The sequence below is a fragment of the Zeus faber genome (assembly GCF_960531495.2).
Source record: "Zeus faber genome assembly, chromosome: 11".
Classification (NCBI taxonomy): Eukaryota; Metazoa; Chordata; class Actinopteri; order Zeiformes; family Zeidae; genus Zeus; species Zeus faber.
The window spans coordinates 17,254,164-17,276,968 of NC_137205.1; the positions used below are offsets into that span (position 1 = coordinate 17,254,164).

Sequence of the window (22,805 nt, forward strand, 5' to 3'; positions counted from 1 at the left end):
GCCATGGGTTCAGGATCTGATAGGATGGGATTGATGTATGAATAGATCCGCATGACCGAACCGACTAGAAATGCGCTAAGCCCATACCTGTCAACATTGGGATTCGAAAATAAGCGGGAGTAACTGACAAGGTGTCCCTGTTACGCATGGTTACGCACTGTGTTTTCATTAAGTTCATTCAATTAAATACATCTTAAATATTAAAAAAATAAAAAAAAATAAAAAAAAAAAACACAACATTTTGATTCTATTAGATGTACAGAAAATATGTTAAAACATGTATATTTCATTTCATTATTTCATAAAAAAAAAAAAAACCGCAAGATTATCCCCTTTACACGAGCTGCTTTACATTTTGAACTACTGCTTCTCCCGGTGGACAGATAAAGCATTGGAACTGCTTTTCCACAAATTCAGCCTGGGGACGTTACCAGGCGCTGGCACAAAATAACGTCATTGAGGAGGATATCATTACTGGCAAGATCCAAGCAGGGACCCCATCGGCCATCGTCCACCATGCTCTCAAAATATCAGCATCGTCCATTGAAAAACCCATATTAGTCGACCACTATGTCACAATGTCATCTGCGAACATCATAGTCCATGGTCCTTTTCTCCTTCCTAAGTGTCCAACCTCTCATAAAACTCGGCATACGTCTTTTCATTAGCCTTCGCCACCTCTCTCTTCGCCTTACGCCGCATCTCCTTGTACTCCTGTCTACTTTCATCATCCCTCCAACCATCCCACTTCTTCTTCACTAACCTCTTCCTCCATATACTTTCTCAATCCAACACCAAGTCTCCTTGTCTTCCTTCCTCTGTCCAGAGGACACACCAAGTACCTTCCTAGCTGTTTCCCTCACCACTTCTGCAGTAGTTACCCAGCCATCCTGCAACTCTTCCCCACCACTGAGTGCCTGTTTTAACTCCTCCCTGAACTCCACACAAGTCTTTCTTCTTCAACTTCCACCATTTGATCCTTGGCTCTGCCTTCGCTCATCTCCTCTTCTTGATCCCCAAAGTCATTGTAGTGGAAAGGTCACAGAACTTTGAACAACACATTATTTTTGCTACTCAAATAGTGGACTCAGTGCGGCGTTCTCGCTCAGGGTCACTCCCAAGAGATAAGTCAGTGCGCTAAACAGTGCTATTTAATCAGATGAATTGTTGGAATATTCCACCAAGGACTCACTCCATGGCTAGACATTATAAAAGGATATGTATCTGTGTGACAGATGTCTGTGTTTAGACAGTCTCGACCTCTGCAGAGACAAACTCAGATCTTTTTATAATAAATGATCTTAAATTAAAGAACCTCTTCTCCAGGGTGATTTTTTTCCCGTCACATAATCCAAAGCTGCCTATGTTCTACCCTGACACCACTTTGCAGTCTCCAATCTCTTACAGGTTGCACCTCGCGCATAAGATTTAGTCCACCTGTGTGCACCTTCCTCCACTCGTATGTCACCCTGTGCTCCTCCCTCTTCTTGAAAGATGTATTCACCACAGCCATTTCCATCCTTTTCCATAATCCACCACCATCTGTCCTTCCACATTCCTCTCCTTAACACCAAACCTACCATCACCTCTGTTCCCTCCACCATGCCCATTGAAGTCTGCTCCAATCACCACTCTCTCCTCCTTGGGTTCACTCTCCGCCACTTAATCCAACTCACGACAGAATTCTTCTTTTTCTTCCATCTCACACCCAACCTACGGGGCATATGCACTGACCACATACATCCTCACACCTTCAATTTCCAGCTTCGTACTCATCACTCTGTCCGACACTCTCTTCACCTCTTCACTCTTGACATACTCTTCTTTAAGGATTACCCCCTACCCCATTTCTACTCCCATCAGCACTGTGGCAGAACAGTTTGAACCCACCTCCAATGCTCCTGACCTTACTCCCCTTCCAACCGGCATCTTATAAAATCAGGTTTCAAAATCGTGAAAAAATAAAAAATAAAAAAATAAAGTATCCTCTGCTCCGAAACGCTGAGGCCGTGTTCGCCCAAGGGGCTTGAAACCGCGCCCAATCGCGGGAGAGGTGAGAGGAGAGGAGACGGATAAGGAGAAAAGATGAGGACAAGAGGGGAGGACAAGAGGGGAGGATGAGGGGGGAGGAGGAGTGGAGAAGGATGAGGCGCAGGCCCGGCACCAGGATGAAGTGACGGGGCGGCAGTTAAAAATGGCGACGGGGCTATGCGGGAAGCACAGAAGTTGCCGTAAATTAAATACCTACAATCAAAAAAAAAAAAAAAAACAGTGGTTTTATTTGCTCTGTTTGGAGAAAAGATGGCACCTCTGCAACTCGTTCGGTCTTTGCACATGTTTTCAGCAATGATTTTCTGAGGCGTGCAATGCGTTAAGAAACAAATGACTTACTTCGTCTGTGTCGGCGTGTGGTGTATGTGTGCGTTTGCATGTTCTTAGTGTAGCCACACTGGTTCGACAAAAGCCATGTTGATGTGGAGGAGCGGGAAGGTAAAGCTGGAATATTTGAAAATCTGGTAGCCCCACAGAACGTGCTGTGTAGAACGGCCGCGGTCTATACAGTTTAAAAAAACAAACAAAAAAACAATAACTGGTCTACTTACCAAGTGGCGCCTGGGTAGACAGCATCGCTGGGGACGTGGCTGTGTCCTCTCCGGTCCGACCACCACTGGAACTTTCCATCTCCTGGTCACTGCGGCGGGGGGGCGGGGGTGGGGGGTGGGGGGGAAACGCATAACAGTTTAGTTTGGTTTCACTTTCATTTCTTGCGTAGGTTTCACATCGCTCCCATTTTACACAAGCCACCTCCGGTTTAGCTGAGCAGCACAGAAGGGGCGTTGTCTTTTGCCGCTGCTTCCTCTCGGCATGCTTCTTGTTTTGTCTCTTTTCGGGAGACCCGGCGAGCGGCGCACCTGTACAGGGCGAGTCGCGTTCAGTACTTTGTGACGAGAGCGGACGCGGCCCAAAAAAAAGGTCCCAGCCAATCGCGTGTCGCCGTGAAAACCACCTGATCGGACTTACTTCCGCGGTCGTCGCCTCCCCTCCCCTCCCCTCCCCTCGCTCCTGGGCGCAGGAACGTCAGAAATAACGCCGCGATGCGACGTAACGGCGCGGGTGGCAGAGCGGTAACCACGCGTGGGCGGAAGCGTCCCTCGTGTCCCCGTCGCGTTTTAACCACTTGCCTCGTGATCCAGCTCCTTTTTACAGCTCCGGCCCCAGTTTGTTGCCGATCCCCTGCTACCTGCGGAGGTGTAGGTCCCTGCGGGGCCGATAGATCCGCCAATAGTAATGTCGATCCGTCAGTGATCCGTCGCTATTGCACCGGGAGCGCCGTGGGGAGGCTTGTCGACCTCCGCCGCCGCCGCCGCTTTGCGCCGCACACTTTAAGTTTCATTTCGTTAGAAATGGGCGTGAACGGCGCATAGACCAGGCGCGCGTGACTCATTCCTTAAAGTGGTAATCCATTTCGGAAAATCCCCAAACTCGAAGCTTTTTTTTTTTGTTTTGTTTTCTTCTTTTATTAAGAAACCTCCACTCCACGTGTTTGGTGGGGTCACCTGCGCAAAAAAAAAAAAAAAAAAAAAAGTGAAAGGCACAGCCGCGGCGAATTTGGGAAAGCCAATTCGTTATGGGCGCGGATGAACGTTCACAGAAAAATATCCGAAACGACCCCAAGTGACCAAGAAAACCGCCAATCGATCAGAAGAAGGCACACTTTCGAGAAACGAAGCTTTAGATCCGAATTTTAAGCAGAAACACTGGAGATCCTAATGCGATTCCGGAACTCGAGGCGCCATCCACCCAACACAGGTGATCTTATGGTTTACCACTTTAAAGGAACGGTGTCATAAAACAGTTAAAATACAAACAAACAACCTCTTGAACTTGAAGCTGCTGGACAACTTAAGGGTTTTTACTGCGTGTGAGCGGCACTGACCGGGGACTTCCACAGGCTTGGTGCAGCGCAGATGCGGAGCTGGGGCTTTCACATAGGACATGTGAGACATGTGGGGGTGGTTACTTGTTATATCTTATAGCTTCTGAAATACATGATAAATTGGTATGAAAACGTTACTGCTGTCATGGTGCCATTACTTTGCAACTTTTCTATCCTGCTCTATTTCTAGTATATAATTTTCTAGCAGGATATTGGCCCCACCAACGACATACTGTATAACTGCCACAGTTTGATTTACTACTTCCAAGCAACGGTAAGCAAAGGCTCCTTTTCTGATGGAACTTAAATTGCCATAGGACAATGCTTTTGTGTAGGAAACGAAACCCCAAATAATCCTGAGCTTGGTGAAATGAAAACGAAACTTAATTATTGTGTCTGTATGTTTTTTTCCCCCAACATTCTGTCTGATGGTGTGTATTGGCAGGCAGGAAGCGAAGGGTTTGTGAATAAATAAATAAACAAACAAGCTTATTAATGAATACATTCATAAATACATACATACATACATACATACGTACGTACATACATACATAGATATATTGCGATGCAGAAGTTCTGGTTACAGTGTAATTCTATGATCGGGTGGTGTTTGCGGCTGTGGGTGTGTTTCCTACGCCCCGAATAACGGCGGTTATCATTCTGAAGCAGGGCTGCATGAGTATGACTGAAATGATAATCACCATCATTGTTGGTCAATATTGTGATCACGATGATTGAGATTCGAACGTCATGTGTTTTTTCTTTTTATTTGAATATCATTCGACTATGGAACCACCATTTGACAGCACGTGTGTGTGTGAGAGAGCGTGAGATGGAGAGCTCAGGCTGGTTGTTAATGACAGAAATGTACTGACCAGACATCTTGTGTTTACATTGATTCATTTATTGTTTGGTTTCTAGTAGGGCTGGGCGATAGAACCATCTCGATCATTTGCACGATAAAAATCCTGCACGATAACGATGATTAATGTATGAGATTTAATTTCGATACAGTTCGACGCAAGGTCCGTTTTCCTCGACCTACAAAGACGCAACACAAACAGCCAATCGTACAGAGCAGAGAAACAACCACGTGACAGGAAGAGCCACTCTCTTCCCGGCCCGCGGCGCTCCCCCGCAGCGTGCAGCGGGAACGAGGCCCCCCGGTGCTGACGCAACTTGAACTTGAACTCGCCCTCCTCCCAACCCCCTATAATCCCAGAGCCCGCATTCGACAACTTTTCGGACTGTTCTCCGACGACAATCATGTTTATAATACATATTTAAGGGCTGCACTAACAAAATTCTAATAGAATTCGAATATTCAAAATATAAACAATTCGAATGCTGAAAGTGCCATTTCGACTGTGTATTTTCTTTATAAATAAATAATTTGTTATCAATTATAAATATAAATTGGCTTACGTTAGCAAATAAATCCACTTGTGATGAGCAATTAAGTTCAACATAAATTAATCCAGTTTGTTGCACGGTGAACGCACCTTAGAGAGAACTGTGCCATGTCCGGGTCGGTGGACACTCCGGAGCGCACCGGCGCGTCACCCCTTCCTCCAGCCTTTCACTGTGTGTGCAAGGTATTGTGCATCTTTGACTAGAATGTCCAGTAATTGCACTGATGTGATGATGAAAGTGGGAAATAAACCCGACCAACACCGGCGAAATGTCCTTTAATGCAGAGGTTCCCCAACCACCGGCTCGCAGGCCGCACCGGGCCCTAGGGTTAGGGTTTAACTTAATGATTTTTTCATGTATAAGCACTTCTTCAAAACTGTGACTTACAAAAGAAAACTGCACATTGTATTTTCTGTAAATTGTACATTTATTACCAAAGCATCTATCAGTAATACAGTTAAGATGGAAAGAAATATGATGATGATGATATGATGCGCTGGTGCGCCTAAAATTTTCAGTAGTCTGAAGCCCTGACTTTGCCAAGTGGATAATTGCGAGCAGAAGAAAAACAAGGGCAAATTGCATTCAGATGAAAGTCCAATCAGCGAGCAGGCTGATTGGGACTGCAACGATCCACGGAGAGCCCGGTGTCCTGGCTGTCTGCTCCGGTGTATTTTAGGAGTGCAGAAGTTCACTCGTAATCACCTGGTAGACTGCAAAGCTATCACTTGATCTGTGTACTACTTGCGCTTGCGCGCAAGGATTTATATGTCTGTGTGTGGCGCCATCAGGGTGAGGTAGTGATTGTTGATCACAAACTCCACCCACAATACTAACCGATCCGGATGAAACTCAAATGATGCCATGTTGGAACTGCCCCGAATACCAATGTTATTCAGTTTGTCTGTCGGATCTTTGACATCCATGAAAGTCTCAGGTCAGTCACATCTGAATGTGCCACCATCTTGGTGAGTCTCGAATGTCTACCAATCACTAGACTGCAATGCTATCATGTGACTTGTGCGAGCCGTTGCGTGCGCACACTGCAGCGAGCACCAATCTGGTTCAAACTTGGACAAAGGCATGTCAGGACTGCCCAGAATACACATTCTATTAATCTACAAATTAGATCCACATATCACTGACGTCAGTTTTTCATGAACAAAAACAACCTGGCACTGAGTCATCAAGACCATCTTTTCCTGGTGTACGAATTTAGCCGGCAGTTCCATCCTCTATTCTGGAACTGGACTGAATCGTTGACATTTTGTTCAATTGTGCCATTAAAATGTCTCAGAATGTGTTGAACGGGCATGTACTAGTATAGATCTAATTAAATAGTTGTCAATACGTTGGGATGGTACTAATTTCAAGATTCAAGATTTCAAGATTTTTTATTTGTCACATACATATACATACTTTCATACATATATGCAGTGAAATGTAATCATCATGAAGTGTAATTTCGAACACATGCCTGTGTCATCTCTCGATATCAGTGTTATGTGTAATGGAATGCTGTCTTTAAAATTGACACCGATTATGAACAACCCAGAAAATAGAATCAATACATCAGATCTCCACACAAAAATATATGACCGCTGCGCAGGGCGAGTCACTCTCAAAATTACAGTTTAGACAATGTGTAGCTGTAGTGGAATGTATTAATTTTCAATAATAACGCACTCTGTCAACGACGGGCCTTGCACACGCTGCTCTCAAACGGAGAGGCGGTGATTAAAGCTGCGTTCGGGCAACACTAGGAAATTGGCAATTCCGAGTTCCCACCTCCAAGCTAAATGCGTCCCATCGCCTCCGCTTGGGAGGAAATGGCCACCCGCAGTGAGTCTCTGTTTGATTGGCCGACCTGTAGATCCTACAAGCCACAAAACCTGCATCAACCACTTAAAAAAAAAGGTGGGGGTGGTCCTGCTGACGAGCGGCGACCACGCGGGCGCCCGTATAAGTAGAGCCCGGTGCGGGGCGCCGCGGGCAGAGCAGCGGTCCGTCGTCTGAGCGCAACATGGAGATTAAAGCGGCGTCCGTGGTGGTGATCGTCTCCGCGCTGGTGTCCTGCGTTCCGACCGCCGCCTGGTACAAGCAGGCGGCGGGTCCGAACTACTACTCCGTGGGCAGGGCGTCCGGGCTGCTGTCCGGCTTCCAGAGGGCGCCGTACATCCGGAGAGCCGTGGGGGAGCCACGAGCGGAGCCCAGGGGCAACTCGGTGCTGGGACCGGACTTCAGCAGCCCGCAGAGCTTCATCCTTAAGTCCATGGTGAGTGGTCCCTTAATAAGGACACCTGGCTGAAAATTAAAAAAAAACATAAAATTAAAAAAAAAATAACAAAAACTATATCAGGCCGTTTTAATTAAAGAAAAAAAAAAGTATATATATATAAATCGGAAACTTAAAAAAACAACGACCATATATTGAGGTACTTTGACAAAAATGAATTAAGATAACTATAATAAGGGTCTTTGACTTCCAAAATAAACCTTTTATGAGCTTTCTTTTTTCCTTGAATTTTCTATTTATTTATTTTTATCATTCCAATTTTCTCTAGTCAGTAAGTGAGAAGGCCAAGGTTGATTAATACGGCTCTACAAGGTGGTCTGAATAGGGGACTATTTTCTTTCCAATGTTCATTTCTTTTTATAAAACCTTGCAAACTGCAAACCTAAGACAGCGAGTTTTCGAGCCTGAAGTAGAAATGTTGAGGAGGTAAAACCCACTTGCATACAATGTGTATACATGTTGTATACACATTGTATGAAAACCAATACATGTATACATGTTGTATATACATTGCATACTGTATATACAACTGAAATGGTTAATATAAAGGTATCGTAGGTAATTAAATAATTTATTCAGCCAAAAATTCTAATGTTTAGTAAATACAAAGTAACTCCCATTAATATTCTTGTAGTACCTAAATACATTGTCCTTTTTCAGAAATTTCAACCCGATTCTCGGCATCCGAGGAGCTTTCCAATCAGCACCACCAGAGTTGGAGTGTAGAAACTAATGCCCCCACAAACTCCCGGACGCTATCACTAAACCCTCATGTGCTTAAAATAGTGAGGAAGGTTTTTAAGGGCTGGTAGACACATTACAAAGACTTTACTTAAAAACATTTCGCACGATTTTAAGCACATAAGAAGTGAATTTCGAGTGTGAATATTTAAAAAGCCACTTATTCTCAATGGTAGACAAAATATTCTATGTTCTACTTAAGTAAAAGTGCAAATACCCTGACACAAAACGACTCTAGGGAAAAGTGAAAGTACCACATTGACATTTCTACTTAAGTAAAAGTACTGTATACAGCATTATAAATAGTAAAAGGTACTTCAGTAGCCCAAAATGTTCTTTAAGTATTAAAGATAAGAATACTTATCATAGCCAGTGACCTGATATAAATATAATATGTGGGTGGGTGATTTACCTGTGGCTCGTGGATTGCTCTGACGAGCAGCAGGCGTACAGCCACCACTGAACCCGGACTCAATGACCTAGACCCAAGACAGGTGGGGCTGCTTAAACCACACCACACTGATTCAAACAATGTTTTAGCTAGAATTAAAGTTTAGTGCAACAGGATTTATCGCTAAACCTTGATCTAAAACCAATTTAGACGTAATCCAGGTTGGTGTCACCCCCCAAAGTGTCCATACCATATACCTTTGGCTTACTTTTGATCTGCATAAAGTATAGATATCTGCTTTGAAATGGAGTAAAAGTCCAAAGTACTTAGAAAAAGTAGTACAGATAGTTGGAAGAATCTATTTACTGTAAGTACAGCAACAAAGCACTTTAACTGCATTACTTTCCTCCCGTCCTCCAGCCGATCTGCATCAGAGACGTGGCTCCTAACCTGCAGAGCTGCGAGCTGCAACAGGACGTCAAGGGTGTGTTCCGCTGCCAAGCCGAGGTTCTGCTTTCTCTGGACTCCCTGGACTGTGCGGGAGACTGAGCCCTGCCGCCCGAAATCCAACATATCCCCGTTACTGTACACATACACCTGAGTGGAATGCCACTCACATCACTACTACTACAACCCTTAATGTTCCACCCAATGAGAGATGCATTCTCAGCTTCCATTTGACTAAAATCAGTTGTCTTAACTTATAACAATTTGTCTTATTTCTACGCTGTGTTAAGCAAGCACGTATAACAATGTACATATTTTACCCCATGTCATTCATAAATTACATTGCATTCCTGGAATAAAAATACATTTCTCACATACGTTTGTTTGTTCCACGTTGAAGCAGCAGTTATGCAAACAGTTCGAATGCAGAATTAAAAGCTCATATTTTGAATTTCCATAAACAGGAGGGGGGGGGGGTTCTTAAATTGCTATTTAACATTACATTTAAATAGCCTACATATAGCATTTAATATATTTCCATATATGAGAATACAGCCAAACATAACCTCAAATTATGATGTGGCGGACAAAGGGGCGTGGTCAAGTACCGGCCACAGACGACAGCACGGTTCCCGTTCCTGCAGCCGCCAAGCTGCCTTGAATCGGACCCAATCAGTGCCCGGCGCGGGCAAGGGAACCGTGCGGTCATCCGCGGCCGGTGCCGGGCCCCTGAAATCAGTACTTTGCCATGTCAAGGAACATTACAAAAGAACATCTTGATTAATCACAATAGCTTTACTCATTACACAGCTAATTGTTTCGGGGAATTTAATAAAGAAATAAAACGGTATACAAGCTCTTCAAAGTAGAGGTTTGAGCATTGTAAAGAACTAAGACATTCTGTGTCCACCTGCACTAAATGCACATTTGTCAGGAGAGCCATGAATAAACGACCAAACGAGCGTGTCAATAAATATTTTTATTAAAATGAGTTAAAATAATCTAAAATGAAAACAGGACGGTAGTCAACCAACGTAAACCCAGCAGCTTGAGGACAGGACTTAAAAAAAAAAAAAAAAAAAAAAAAAAGCCCGAACAGACTCCCTCTAGAGCAGAGGGACGGCGGCCATGTTGTCCTTGAGGATCTGCGGCATGGCGACCTGGAGGACGCTCTGCATGCTGGACGTGTCCGTCGCCGTGGTGAAGTGGTGGTACACAGGCTGGGTGGGTCGGCCGGAACCCGCCAAGAACATGCTCGTGACGTGGTGCGCGGCCGTCTCCACTTCGCAGTCCGCCCCTGGACAAGAGGGACAAGAAGGTGAAAACAGCACTGACTTCGTCAAGTGATCCGGGTTTAACCAAGTTTGGACGTAGGGATTTCGATGAGATTGATACAATATTGATATCGTACATTATACACTGCATTTATTTGTATAGTTTGTAATTTTCTTTGGGTTTATACTAATCGTTTGTTGCTAGGTTTATATATTGCCCTACTGTTATTGTTCATCTTTAGGTTTATTGTATATTTACACATTTTTCCATCTTCAGGTTTATTGTATATTTACACATTTTTCCATCTTCATTTATAAGTTATTCGATTTATATTGCCAACTTTTCAGCTAATTCTTAGGTTTATCACATATTACAATTATTTTATTTCTCTATTTTTATTCTTATTACTTTATTATTATTATTATTATCATCATCACCTGTTGTTTCTATGTGCGCTGCCGTGACAATTTACCTCCAGGGATGAACAAAGTACCTATCTATGAAAAGATATCAGGATTTGGGGAATAGTTAAATGTCATCTTTAAGGCTGCGTTGAACGCCTCTACTGTACACACTTGGTCACAATATCCACATTACTACCAATATTACAGTTTCTAATATTTATTGGACTTTCTTGGATTTATCTTGTGAAAACGCCAACAGTCATCCCCCATATCGTCAAATGATCGATATTGAGGTACTCCGTCAAAGAATGGCGATATTTGGGGAATTAGAAATACTACAGTATATTGATACAATGCAGATCCCCCATAGGAAATGTGTTGTCATTCCAAATCTCATCCAAAAACACACAAAAATAGATAATGACAAGAGACAGAAATGTTCTAGGTGCTGGGACTGAGGCGGAAATACGTGTGGCCACGACTTGGCCCAGAGTAGGTGTGAATCATACATTCAGAAGCAGTCTCTCAGCGGTTGGATTCTGATTCCCCAAAGTAAAGAGAGCGACAGCATAAACAAACACAAAATCCTGGTGAAATTCAAGGACAAAATAACCCCAATACTAACAGACGACTGGAAAAGAAACTCACTTGACTGGGAAGCAGTTTCCCCCACTTTTTGATTCCACTAAAATTACAGTTTTGGCCAAAAGAAAAGCCCCTGTAAAATGTATTGAATAAACCACAGCCATTCATACTGTATTTGCATTGATAGCTGTAATATTGAGAGGGGATTCAAATTTCCTTTACTTTTTCAGCACTCAATAGGAATAATAATTTAAAACACGTTCAATCCCCTTTTTAAAAACGGGAAGCTCACAATATTCTCAGGACAGCATTTATGTTACACTGGGGGGTGGGGGTTGCCAACCCTCCATTTATCTTTTTAAATCAGTTTACTGTTTTGCACTTCTGCCAATCAACCCTTTTGGCTACATCCGTGCTAATGTAAGAGACTAGAAACAGGAAGTTGCCCCGCTTCCCACTGGCAACCTGCTGTAGCCAACTTTATGCTCTGGATGTACTGCAGTCATTGTAAAAAAGTTGTTTTAAATAGGTTATTCGAAACCTTCTCAAAAAGATAATACAAAAGGACACGTGACTTATGAGTTCCCCATTTTAGAGAAGGAAAGTTACCATTTAAGGCTCTAAACGTCTCCACCAGTGGACTGCATTGAAGAACAGTGAGAAGCTGCAGCAGAGTGGTAAGTTTCTCGGTCGTAGAGCGTTCAGTCATAAATGATGGGAAACATTTTAATAAATGCTGAATGTATCCATTTACACCCCAGTTACAGAAAATGTTAACCAGATACATACACCTGGCCAATTGCAAACCCAAATCTAGGCATCTTACCGCATACCTTTATAGCTCGGGAGGTAAAATCGTAAGTGTCGTCCTGAGTTGAGGATCTTCTCACGGAAAAGGTCTGTTTTGTTCATAAACAGAATCTTGACAGAAACAGAAAACATGTGATAAGTTGTTAACGGTCATGTTATTAACAGGAACCAGGAGCTGGCCAAAAAAAAAATAATTTCTCTCAAAATATTCAATGATATATTCTACCTTATCAGGTGCATCAGTTTTTCCATCATTGAAATGATCTGCCCCTACTCATGAGACTCAACGCCAAATAAAGTGTTTGAACCAACACTGCACCACTGCAATGTAAATAAAACCAAACGTGATCCCCCCCTCAAACCCGTTCAATCCCAGTGGGACGCCACCGTCCTGGCATCTTCAATGACCTCCCGTCAGCACAACATCTGCTCACTTCAAGGACACACGGGAAAGGTTGAGTATTTAGCCAAATTATGAGCCATGGCACTACAAAGGCATAAACCAGGGATGTTCAACTGCATTGTTTTGGGGGTCAGATTTATGTTTGGGGGATCCGGTTTAGGGGGCTGACAAATAAGTTCTGTCGGACAACTCGACGGGACCACACACGACCACGCCCTTATAGGCGGGTCTGAAATATCAATATTCGTCTACACTTCAACTAACCCATTTCCTAAATTGCGCCGATTCCTGTGCGTGTGCAAAACCAAAAACACGTCACCCTCAAACTTTACTTCCACTTTAAAACAAACTCCATTTTATGCCAATGGCTACCGTGAAGGTAACATACTATATGAAATGCAAAAAACTTTCAAATTTTAAATAATAGCACCCGCTATGAGTAAATAAAGCACGGATAAAAAGGCAGATATAAAAATTATAACCAGTGACTCCCACAGTAATTGTAGAAAATACTGACGACAAAATTCAACAGAAAAAGGGATCTTAGGACATCGTTCCCAAATGACAAACCTGCCGTGCACCACCCAATTATGCACTGAGCTCTAATTATCTGCATCGCAGCGGTCACACCGCAGCCAGGCCGACTGTGATTACCAAAGGTCACACAGCTCTGAAACTGGGCACGAAATATCAGTTTTACAAATTCAAGACTGCAACTCAAGTCGATAAATCATCTCCCTCTTATTCAATAACATATTTAAGGTATGTACCAAGTATGATATACTTGGAACAGAGAAGTAAGTTAGATAGAAACAAGTTTATGAACCAGATGAGTCTATGGACTTAGTCGTGGTACTGATAAGTGCTCACTTTTTTATCTTAGTAAAAGTACAAATACTCTGATGCTAAAGTATATTAGTAATTGCTGTTTAAATGTAGTTAAACTATGAAAAATAAAAGTACTTGTCATACCCAGTGTCCCGATATAACAGACTATAAATTAATTAATCCCAGAAAGGAAATTTAGGTGCAGCAAAAAAGGTGCCGGCAAGAAAGAGGAATTCAAATGAGAAAAAAATATAAATACACTACTCACAAAAAGTTAGGGATATTCGGCTTTCGGTGAAATTTCAGGATGAACCTAAAATGCACTATAACCTTTACAGGTGAACTTAATTTGACCTTCTCTTAACTTTTGAATGCACATGTCCAACTGTTCAATGTTTCAGTGCTTTTTGCACAACTTGCTGTTCTCTAACAAGGAGCTGAACAGCATAATTCACAACAGGTGGTTGATCTATGAATTGACCAATAGATTTCCTGGTTCAATTACAATTGGTATTTAAACAGTCCTCTTCATCATGCTGTTCACATTTTGACATCATGAGACCAAACGACACCTAACAACTGATCAACAGTACCTCGCCATTGTGAGGCTTCAAACAGGATGTTCTCAGAGGGAAGTTGCCACTGAGCTTAGAGTGTCACAGAGTGTCAGAGATACAGAGACTGGAAGAGTCACAGAAAGGCATAGAAGTGGACGTCCTTTGGCCACATCCCACACTGATGAGCGCTTCATTGTGAACAGTGCCCTGCGGAACCGGATGATGAATGCCACTCAACTCCAGGCACATTTAAGGGAGGTGAGAGGCACCAAGTGTCACGTCAGACCATTCAAAACCGTTTACATCAGCGTGGTCTGCGTGCTAGACGACCTGCAAGGATACCTGACCACACCACCAGGCACAGGCATCATCGTCTTGCATGGGCCAGGGAGCATTTACGCTGGACGAGGGACCAGTGGCCTCAGTGCTGTTCTGATGAAAGTCGATTCATGTTGAGCAGAAATGATGGCCGCCAACGATGTTGGAGACGTCAAGGAGAGAGCCACTGTTGTCACCAGACGAGCCTTTGGTGGTGGTGGTGTGGGCAGGTGTGTCTCGTCAATGCAGAACTGCCCTACACTTTGTGAATGGTACAGTGACAAGCCCATACTACCTGAACAACATCATTAATCCAGTCATTGTGCCCCTGCATGAACAACACAGGCCTCATTTCATCTTCATGGACGACAATGCTCCAGCTCATCGAGGTGGCATCATTAGGGAACGGCTGCTGGAGACTGGGGTACCTCAAATGGAGTGGCCTGTACTTTCTCCAGACCTGAATCCCATAGAAGACCTATGGGATCAGCTGAGTCGCCGTGTCGAGGCTCGTAACTCTGTACCCCAGAAACTCATTGACCTGAGGGCCGCCCTTCAAGAAGAGTGGGGTGCCATGCCTCAGCCGACAATAAGTCGACTCGTGAACAGCATAAGACGTCGTTGTCAAGCTGTAATTGATGCTTAAGGGCACATGACAAGTTATTGAGACAGACATTTTTTGTTGTGGTATACCCACCGCTGTTGTTGTCTTTTGTTTCAGATGAGGAAATCACCATTGCATGCTTCTACTTAAAATGCCCCATTTTCATTATTATCACCTTTTTACATTTTCCCATAAAAATCACCTGAAAGCCAAATATCCCTAACTTTTTGGGAGTAGTGTATAATATTTATACACCCATCTACACACAGTGAGCATAAAGTGCCTTTTTACATTTTTGGCACATCAGATCCCATGCATACCCTGCTTATAATTTACAATAAAGAAATAGAGCACACATGTCCACTCACCAGAGTAGTTTTCCTAAATAGGTCGTTGTTGCAGACTGAGGTGAGAAGCTCCAAGTTTTCCTGCAGCCTGCTCTGTGGGGCATGGAAAAAAATAACAATTTGGGGGTATACACTGACTCCAGTGTTATTTCTCTATAATTGACGTGGACACAGTACCATGTTGGGGGCGTCCAGTGGCGTCATATCGTAGCCGCTGAGTGCCACCACAAACAGCAGCACCTGCACGCAGTCGAAGCAGCTCAGCCACTTCCTGTTGCGGCTCCGCTGGCCGCCCATGTCGTACATCCTGTCGACACACAGACTGTACTGCCAGTACACTGATAACGCAACACTCAATTAAATTAAATTAATGAAGGGGCGATTAAAGGAATGCAGAGTATGCCTTGGAAAATTCACAGGTCCTTTCCCCAGTTTTAAACCGTTTCACCTTCGTGCCGGCTCCAAAATAAAATAGCTTATTAGAATAATACTTTTAAACAAGAAATCATATTCCTCATTTATCAAACCAATATATACATTGTAAACATTTGTTCATTAGTATTATGGATGTTCATCATCCATTGGAGTTAGCAAGTATCTTAAGGATATTGAAGTGGCAATTTAAGAATATTTATAATAGTATGAGCATATAACAGTAATAATACATGATACTTATTTCAGAAGAGCCATGCTCTATCAACATCAAAAAATTGATTAAAATGTTAATTTGCCTTAACCCAACTGATAGAAATTGACTTAAATTTGCCTTTATTTTAATTTCACAATATTCACAATTGGTTTAAAGTTTGTTAAATTTGGATGAAAACATGATCGAGGAATCAAACTAATTTACAAAATAATTCTGATTAGCTCAAATGATTGCGATTAGCCGATTATGTTGAACGATGATAATCGTGACAGCTCTATTTAAAGAAAAAAAAAAAAGTTATTTATCAGAGTATTCTTGGATCTGTAGTGAAACTGCAACTTAGTGGAAGCAATTCAATAAATAATTAAAATGTCTCATCCATGCTTTCTTTGGCGAGTCCAAGAAATGGTACCATTTACCCTGCTCCGAGCCCCGGCTGGGGCTCAGTGACACAGGAAATGGCACCATTTGGGGAGATTGGCTCCAGGTGTGTGATTGCGTCGCCGCGTCGGTGGGGCAAAGAAACGTTTTCGCCTCAAGTGTCTGGAGCCAGTTTTAACAATCTGGAGAGCGATGACCCTGACCTGTGGCATTTGACATGAGACGTGAATTAAAAAAAAAAAAAAAGATTGCATATGGAACCAAAATGTCAAGTCCTGTTGATGTTAAGATTTTAGGTGATAAAGAGCTTTCCTTGTTTTCAAATGACATTTTCATTACCTAAACCTTTGCAGAGTCATTGTAATTACATATTTAAGACTCCAGGGGAAAAAATAAAATGGGATTTTATCAACACAATGTTGTGTAAACCAACATTTGGCACTTAGCCAAGTAGATTTCTTTTTGGCCTAGGGTGACTAGAATTGTATTTTCAGATAAGGTTTTTTTCCTCCAAGTTCGAAAAGAAGGTGAAACTGGAAAAGACGAGGTGTCCAAATAAAGTGACTATTGCTATGCCTCTGGCGCTACCGGGCATAAGAAAAACAACCAGAGTGAGGACGTCCATATTTCATGGTTGTTATTCATGCGTCGGGATGCTGGGACGCTGCTGGGGAGGTGGATCCTGCTCCACGTCCCCTGTAGAGGGGCTGATGCGCGAGGGTCACCGGGGCCCAAGGGAGAGCGGGAGGGAACAAACCCAACCGGAGGCCAGAATATGCAACAACTACATGGGCAAAACTCCCTTAGGAATTACGAAACTACATGGCTGAAAAAAATAAAATAAGTACGTGTTTATGAAAATCGCAATAAAAACAAAACCAAAACGAGTACCTACTTATCAGACCAGTATATGAAATTGTTTCAGATCACGTGAGTGTAATTGAACTAAATATTTGTTATCATGTCAGTTTGTAAGCCTCTTACCGGAAGACGACATCATTGGCTTGGAACTGTGTTTCAATGATGCCACACGTCCTCACTCTCACCCTCAGAACATCCGTCTCCGTGGGACTGTAGTTGGGAGCGATGATCCGACTCATGTTCTCAAAGAAACTGGAAGGCAAGACGGAAAAAGTGGACATGGATTCCCTAAATTATTATTAGTGCTGTAGTCCAGACAACGGTTACGATTTTTAAGGTTATGTTTTTTTAGGTGGCGATCCCAAAACAATACCAACAGGGCCGAACCTTGAGTAAAGATTGACGCCAAAACAGCGCAGGTCAAAAAGATTACCACCATCAATGTAATGGCAGCAGTTTGTCAAGGAAAAACATTTCACCTCACCGTCTAGCTTAAAACCTGATTTAAAATAAATAGAACACACTTGTCACTGTGGTCAGATAACTAAAAAGGTTGCACCGGAGGTCTACAGGAAATAAAATTAAATGGACATACAGTAGGTTCGATCTTCATTTCATGTTCGATATAGAAAATATATTGGTGTCCAAAGCCTAAACATTGTTGTTTTTGAATATATGGGCACAATAAGTTGTTTTGGAATGGACTGATCAAGATAAAATAACAATAAGTAGTCCACATGAAAACCATCTTTCAAACCATATCCAAGGCTCCGAAAGAATCGTAAATTTAAATTGATTCCAGTCACAGCTGATAAACGCAGGCACACGTCCATGCTGATGATGCCAATTACTACAGGCAATAATAATAATAATAATAATAATAATAATATCCATTCCAGCTCATGACGCAACAACCTCAATGCTGAACCACAATCCCCCCCCCATATCCCTGAAACAAACAATAAAACAAAGGCTAGAATTTGGCTCTACCCCTGTGGGAGGTGGAGGGGGTCGTGTTCAGGAAGAGGAGGCTCGGCCGCCTCGTTTTCCGAAGGTCGGCAAATTACAGCATCCGCCATTATGACACGCTTAACAGCGCTTCAGAAAACCACTCTCATCACAAGAGGCCTGAGTGCTTGGGATATGCAAAAACCAATTTGGGATGAATGACGCACCAGTGACACAACACTCAACGTGATCTGGGCGGCGTGCATGTGCGTACTAGAGGGCCGAGTCGTTGAGCTGGAACTCGTATCCGCGGGCGGCGGCAATCCGGACGCCCTGGTCCGACCACAGGGCGCAGAAGGCGTGCGCCACGAAGGGGAGGAGCTCCTGGTCGTCCCCCAAACACCCGGCACAGGAGAGGACGGCACGGGCGTGGGACTGGAGACGGAGAAGCAGAACATTCACAGAAAATTTGCCGAGTCCAATCAGACGTGGAATTATGAACCGCGTGTTAACCTAGGGCTGGGCAAATATTTTAATGTTGATATTTGTCAACATTCATTTGGGGGATGACCATTAATGTGTAAGATAGATACAAGATCAATCGCGACAGTATAAATGTGGATGTTACGACCAAGCAGGTCGAGGCGTTGATCAGAACAGCTGGAAAAGTTTATGAGTTCAGAAAACTGCATTACTTCAATGTAAGGCTGTCTTTAACGTGCCATTTAAATACATTAGGCTATTACAATAAACAAATACCAGACAATATCAAGTCCCATTATCACAATATTATAACGATATATCGCCCAACCCTATATGTCGAAGGTTTCCCTAAACAAAATGTAAAATTTCTTTAAAATGCCAATATGGTTTTTAAACTAAATAGTTGTTATTGGCATAGAAATTAAGAAGCAGAGAGCAGCTTTATGGTACTATGAAATTCAAACAAAGCATTGGAAATTCAATTCAAAATGGAGCTTATGGCAGATCGTTGACCTTGTGTTAAAAAGTCTTTGGCCAACCAATCGAAGCATCTCGATTGCATCCAATAACCAAATTTAAGACATAAGGCAGCTTTACAGAGGAACAAGACACTAGTGTAGGTTCGGTTCTTAATGGGTGAACAGGTGAAGAGGCTCAACTTGGCGTTGTCGTCACCTTGTTCTTCTTGTTGGCGAGGTTGATCCTCAGTATCCCCATGCCCCGCAGAACAAACTTCATGGAGGTCAGGAGGTTGTCCAGCACCGCCGGCTGAGAAGGAAAGCAGGGATCAATCGTCCCTTTCACCGATGCACTATCGGTGCGACCGGCGGATCTCTCGGCTTTTGAAAATCAAAGTCCAGCGTTCTTAAACAAGAGGGACTTCAACTGGCAGAGACTATCTAGCAGGAGACGGTCAAACGTTGGTCAACAAGACGTCATCAAATACCAGTGAAATGAAGTTGCCTCATTGACGTCTTTCATGGTGTTCAATTAACAACTACAGGGTCCAGAGTTGTAACCCTTAAAGTGCTAATACATAACTTAATCAGTGTTGGTGTGGATTCCACTACAAGTCCCAGAATTACATTCAAAACCGCAACTTTCCCCCCCTTCCAATATCCCTGTCTTCGCTCTAAAAGTTGTTTCCTTTTCTCTGAAGTTGGGCTTCTGCTGATCGATTTGTTCCATTTCCCTTGGTCACTTGAGGTGTGGGGGTATTTATCCCCTTTCTTTTTTTGTGAACCTTTATCCATATCGACAGTTTACTGAGCACAACGAGCTACGCCGGTTGATTAAATTCCATGCGCCCTTCTCACGCGTGCCCGCCACCAACAATGGAAACAGGCATTTAGAGTAGCTGATGAACACAACACAACTACATTTAACAGCTGTTTCCTAAAAAGTGCCAGCTATATAAAGCATCAAATAGTGGAATTTTATAACCAAATAATCTCATAGATGACCACTTTAAAGCTAGGGTGATAGTTATGGACAGTGATCGTCATGACTCGTTTTGGGACAAACCGATTTCACGCAACCAATGACCGTTTAAGAGAACGTAGCACAAACATTCTATGAGTCCATTCATTAAAAAATAAATAAAAATAAAAGTTTTCACGGTCACCAATCACTCACATTCTCTCTCAAACGAACCCGGTCCAGCGAGCGGCGCTTTGCGGCAGATCATAAATATGTCCCCTCTGCGTGCTAAACCCGACCCGTTCACTTGGAGACCTCCTTGTTCACCGTTCAAAACAGGGGGGAAGCCATCGCAGCCCTCAGGGAGCCGGACCAAACGTCGACCACGTCCCCCCCCACCACCACCACCACCACCACCACCCACCATATCGCTGCCGTCGCGGCTGGCGGCGGGCTCCTCCGCTGCCTACCTTGAAGCTGAGGAGCTCCCGCCGGGTGAAGCCGTGGCTGTGGATGATCTTGATCTGCTTGACCAGGGTGCTCTTCCCGCTCTCTGCCGAGCCTGGCCGGCAGCCACAGTCCATTACGTCACACATGACAACGGAACATTTGCAAATCGGTACCCGTAACATTTGGAAGTAAAAATAACTATAATAAACCTACCGAGCATGAGGATTTTCACCACGCCGGCCTCCCGCTTGGCGTGCTCGCACAGGTGTTGCTCTATCTTGGAGCTCTGGATTTTGGCTTTCTTCTCCTCGGTCACGTCCCGGTGGAAGCACATGCCCATGCAGATCTGAAAGGGGGGCGGGGGGGGGGGAGAAAACAAACAAACAAACAAACAAACAAAACAAACAAACAACGGGTTGTTTTGAGGACAATGCTCAAATAAAATCACCGATGAAAGTTGCAGCCCCTGCTCTCCTCGGTGCATGCACCGGCTTTTCAACACGACGGCCCTCGCCACACGGATGGGCCGCTTTGGGTCGAGGAACGCCGTCGGGAAGCGACCGTTCCGATGCACCGCCGTGACTCGCCCCCCGCCTGGCGTCCCGCACAGCCCGCAAAACAACTCCTGAGCTCGTCTCATTTGAAGACGACTTGGACAATGGCGGAGGGCCGACGGGGCGCGGTACCTGCAGCGGGGCAGGTAGGCTCTTCAGGCAGCAAAACATCGTCGCCTCGGAAAGTTTGGACGGGGCGGGGGGTCGGTTTCAAGTCATGACGTCATAGCCCCCCCCCCCCGCCATTAAGTGCTTGATTGGAGTCACGTGTGCAAAAGAGCGCGGAGGGGGGGGGGGGGGGGGGGGGGGGGCGAGGCATGGCGGAGGAGGCGGCGGCAGCTGTTTTCTAACCCGGTGAGTATACAGAACGACGACGAAAGAAAAGTCTACCGCATCCCCCCGGATTGCATTTTAGGGTTTCCCTTCCACTCTAGTTTACCATACTGTTCGTATAAAAAAGTCAAGTGCAATGACAAGCGCTTAAGTATATGTTATGCATACAAGAACAATCTTTTTGTTTGCACTGCATCCGTCCTTCCCCTTTAACCTGAAATTTGCTGAGTTTATTTAAAAAAAAAAAAAAAAGTGTATTATCTAAAGTCACACTCTGGGATGTTTAATTCATGTTCAACTGGTCTATATATATATTTTTTAATTTAATTTTATTAATTACTGAGGAGGCTTTTCAATTATGGGTTTGAAGCAGACTCCGCCGTCATCCAACTCATTCCTTCTCCTTTTTCGGGGGGAAGCTGCTGCACCCGAACCAAGCGGACTCACCCTCCGCGCGTGTGTGTGTGTGTGTGTGTGTGTGTGTGTGTGTGTGTGTGTGTGTGTGTGTGTGTGTGTGTGTGTCTGCCTGCCTCTTTGAACGAGAAGAAACAACTTTTACGTCATCTGGATTATTTCTTTTGTAAATGTCTGCCCGAACATTTCAGCGGCTCGGAAAAATCTGGCTTGGTCTTCACCTCAAGGTCTATGAGCTTTGGCCTCTCTATAAGACTCAGTGTTTCCAGAATCCGCCCAACTTTGCCACTTTTGATCACATTGGACTGGAAAAAAAAAATGGCACAAATAAAAACAGTGTGTTTTTTATTTTAGATGTATTTATGTAATAATACTTATAACAATACTTCATAATAATCCCCATAATAAAACTTCAAAATAATACCCCATAATAGTCTCCATAATGATATGTCATAATAATACTCCATAATAATCTCCATAATAATCATATCAAATAGAGAACAAGGTCAAGCACATGCATGATCAAATTCTTTCGTTAAAAAAAATAAAGACCCTTGTGCAGCCATTCTCAAACTTAAACCAATTTAAAATCTGACCATCTTCTGCGACCCACCCAAAACCTTTAATTAAAACTCTGATCGACACACAAGACTAAGAAGTATTTCCCTATATAGGTTTTTATCTCATAAACAGAACAATTTTATGTGAGAGTGGGCATCCGGCAGTGCAGTGCAAGTTCATAATCCATCCACATACACAGAACGATTTGTAAAGCAAGAAATGTAAAAATAGGGTAAAATTAAAAAAAACCCCGCATAATTTAAATCCCACGGCTTTGTTTTATCAGTTCTGATTACTTTTTAAAAATGTTAAAACACAACATTGTTTTGGTTGTTTCAAACTTGATCACAAAGTTTGCAATTAAAAACTTTTTGTTTATTTGTTGTAAATGACCTC

General features: G+C 43.4%; 3 protein-coding genes across 3 annotated transcripts in view; 1 reads left to right on the forward strand and 2 right to left on the reverse strand.

Annotated features, from left to right (window-relative positions):
* LOC307237305 (E3 ubiquitin-protein ligase rnf213-alpha-like) overlaps positions 1–3,356 on the reverse strand; it is a 53,526-nt gene extending 50,170 nt beyond the window's left edge. Inside the window, exons 1-2 of the mRNA XM_080010017.1 lie at positions 3,183–3,356; positions 2,604–2,692 (exon numbers count right to left, since the gene is read on the reverse strand). Coding sequence (XP_079866143.1) covers positions 2,604–2,682 — 79 coding nt within the window. The 5' untranslated portion in view covers positions 2,683–2,692; positions 3,183–3,356. The remainder of the gene's footprint in view (positions 1–2,603; positions 2,693–3,182) is intronic.
* Positions 3,357–7,373: 4,017 nt separating this feature from the next.
* Positions 7,374–9,327, forward strand: LOC307237306 (neuropeptide B-like; the record flags this gene model as incomplete). Its single annotated transcript, XM_080010018.1, has 2 exons — positions 7,374–7,625; positions 9,199–9,327. 2 exons carry the CDS (start codon positions 7,374–7,376, stop codon positions 9,325–9,327), a joined length of 381 nt encoding a protein of 126 aa, XP_079866144.1.
* Positions 9,328–10,331: 1,004 nt separating this feature from the next.
* LOC307237307 (guanine nucleotide-binding protein G(o) subunit alpha-like) lies at positions 10,332–21,272 on the reverse strand (the record flags this gene model as incomplete). The annotated part of the gene is made up of 10 exons (XM_080010019.1): positions 10,332–10,522; positions 12,323–12,410; positions 15,378–15,449; positions 15,534–15,663; positions 17,371–17,499; positions 18,470–18,630; positions 19,354–19,446; positions 20,568–20,659; positions 20,761–20,893; positions 21,234–21,272. The coding sequence occupies 10 exons, from the start codon at positions 21,270–21,272 to the stop codon at positions 10,332–10,334; spliced, it is 1,128 nt and encodes a 375-aa protein (XP_079866145.1).
* Between the last annotated feature and the right edge of the window lie 1,533 nt (positions 21,273–22,805).